The sequence below is a fragment of the Corvus brachyrhynchos genome, unplaced genomic scaffold (assembly GCF_000691975.1).
Source record: "Corvus brachyrhynchos isolate BGI_N302 unplaced genomic scaffold, ASM69197v1 scaffold48, whole genome shotgun sequence".
Taxonomy (NCBI): domain Eukaryota; kingdom Metazoa; phylum Chordata; class Aves; order Passeriformes; family Corvidae; genus Corvus; species Corvus brachyrhynchos.
This window is the reverse complement of record NW_008240027.1, coordinates 2,602,790-2,604,746: the sequence shown is the minus strand read 5'-3', so window position 1 is coordinate 2,604,746 and position 1,957 is coordinate 2,602,790. Positions and strand designations below refer to the sequence as shown.

Below are 1,957 nucleotides of genomic sequence, written 5' to 3'. Positions count from 1 at the left end.
CGCCGCCGGGCGTTCCCGCCGAGCCGTGAAATGCCCCAAGTGGAAATTCAATCGCCCCGTTGTGTGTGTGGTCGAAATCTCTGGCAGCTGCTTCGGAATTTTTTATGACACTTTCGTTTATGTAGGGGAGGCATAACTATTATTTTACTTAATAAAAATGGAAAGCGGCTCGGGTCTTTTCCCTCTCCGCTCTCTTCCATTTGTTCTTCCCACCGCCTTTCCACCGGGCTGATGAACGGAGAGTTTAAACAATGTCGGTAGGAAAGATGTGGCATCTCCGAGGCATTTCTCCGTGTTAGACAATTACATGTATACATGAAAAAATATATATCAGGAAAGGAAATAATATAAATATAGGTACAGTTGAGTATATATATATATATATACGCAAATATATGAGAGGGAGGTATATGTGTATGCGTTGTGAACACAGGTTAGGAGCATCGAAGAAGTATAAAAGTGAAAGCTTAGAAAAGTTCCCCCAAAGCTGACACGCGCCCGCGGGACAGACTTCCCACCTTCCTGAGAAACTCTCAGCACAGTTTTCCTCTCTATTTTTCCCCTCCGATCGAGAAATTCTCCCCGATGTCCGCGCTAGGGGCGAGGGAGGAGGATGCGACCGACTCCGCGCGGAGGCTCCGGCTCGGTAATCGCTTCTTCCACTGGAGATGTGCGGACGGAGCCGTCCGCTTCTGCCCTCTCCTCGGGGTCCCCCCGAATTCGCCGAGCCTGTGCACCGAGTCGTTAGGGCTTGAGTAATTGTGACCGGCATTTGGAAGCGGGGCCGCGCAGCTGTTTGGCCCGGCTCCCCGGTATTAGTGCTGGAGATTTTATCACCAAATGCTCGCACCTGTTAACGGCAGAGACTGGCAATTCATCACCGCGGATTCTCACACTGTTGAACGTGGCCCTGGCGGGGGGACATCTCCTCGTGGTACCCCCTTGGAGGAACCCATCCCTTCCTCCCTCCCCAAGCATCCTCCCACGGGAAAGGAGATACGTGTTTGCAGAGCCTCCAAGGGGAAAAACCAAACCAACCCAAAACCTAACAGTGCGAGCGTGGTTCGAAGTGTCCGCGGTAGAGACAGGCACAACCTGCTGTCACAGCCACCTACGGGACATGGGCTGGGCAGCTTCCGCCGAGGACGCGTTCCCCGGACTGCGCCAGGGCAGCTGCAAGCGGGGCAGCGGGGCTCTGCCACCCGCGGGGACACTGCGGTGGCTCCCGGGGACCTTGTGCGCCTCTGTTTAGAAGAAAATTCTCCCGCTTCGCCTGCAGCCCGCGACAAGGTGGGTGTCTGCTGCCCACACCTCCTCCTGCCAGCCGTCAGGGAAGCGGAGGCAGGAGAGGGGCAGACAGGAGGTCCCGAGGCCGCAGAATATTCCCCTTCCCGAAGGGTTCCTGGGGCCTGGGCGGGCTGTGGGTGGGCCGCCTTGGAAAGTGGTACCCGGCCGGGCCAGCCGCGTCGGGCGGAGATGCAGGACTCGGGTGCGGTCCCAGCACCCCGCGGACACGCACAGCCTTTGCTTTGGCTATTTCTCGCGGGAGGCTCGGCTCGGCAGAGAGTTGCTCTTCGCCCTCCGGGCCGCACCTGCCGGGCGCAGCATCCCTTCCGTGGGAGCCCTCGGAGGAGGCGGATTTCCAGGCAGGGTGCTCCGGCCTCGGTGACGTGTCGGTGACGTAAGCGCGACGAGAAGGGGAGCTGGGATCCCCAAATTCACACGACCCCTCAAGGGGGCCGGAGGTTCGGTCCTGGCGGAGCGAGACTGCGGGAGGTCTGCAGCTCATCCCCCAGCTTCGGGGATGGGCAGCCCTCGGGGGGAGAAGGGACCCTCCGCGGAAACCCGCACCGAGGAAGGCGACCGTCGCATCGCGCAGGAATGGGGTCTGAGAGCCTCCAGCACCGCGGGGCGCTTGGGGCAGGGAGGGGCTTTATCCAGTGTCGACGCCCCCCTC

General features: G+C 59.5%; 1 protein-coding gene across 1 annotated transcript in view; it reads left to right on the top strand.

Moving 5' to 3' along the window:
- Positions 1–14: 14 nt before the first annotated feature.
- LOC108448992 overlaps positions 15–1,957 on the top strand; it is a 20,684-nt gene continuing 18,741 nt past the window's right edge. The window contains exon 1 of the mRNA XM_017743607.1: positions 15–1,290. Within this exon, the coding sequence (XP_017599096.1) occupies positions 841–1,290 (450 nt within the window). The 5' untranslated portion in view covers positions 15–840. The remainder of the gene's footprint in view (positions 1,291–1,957) is intronic.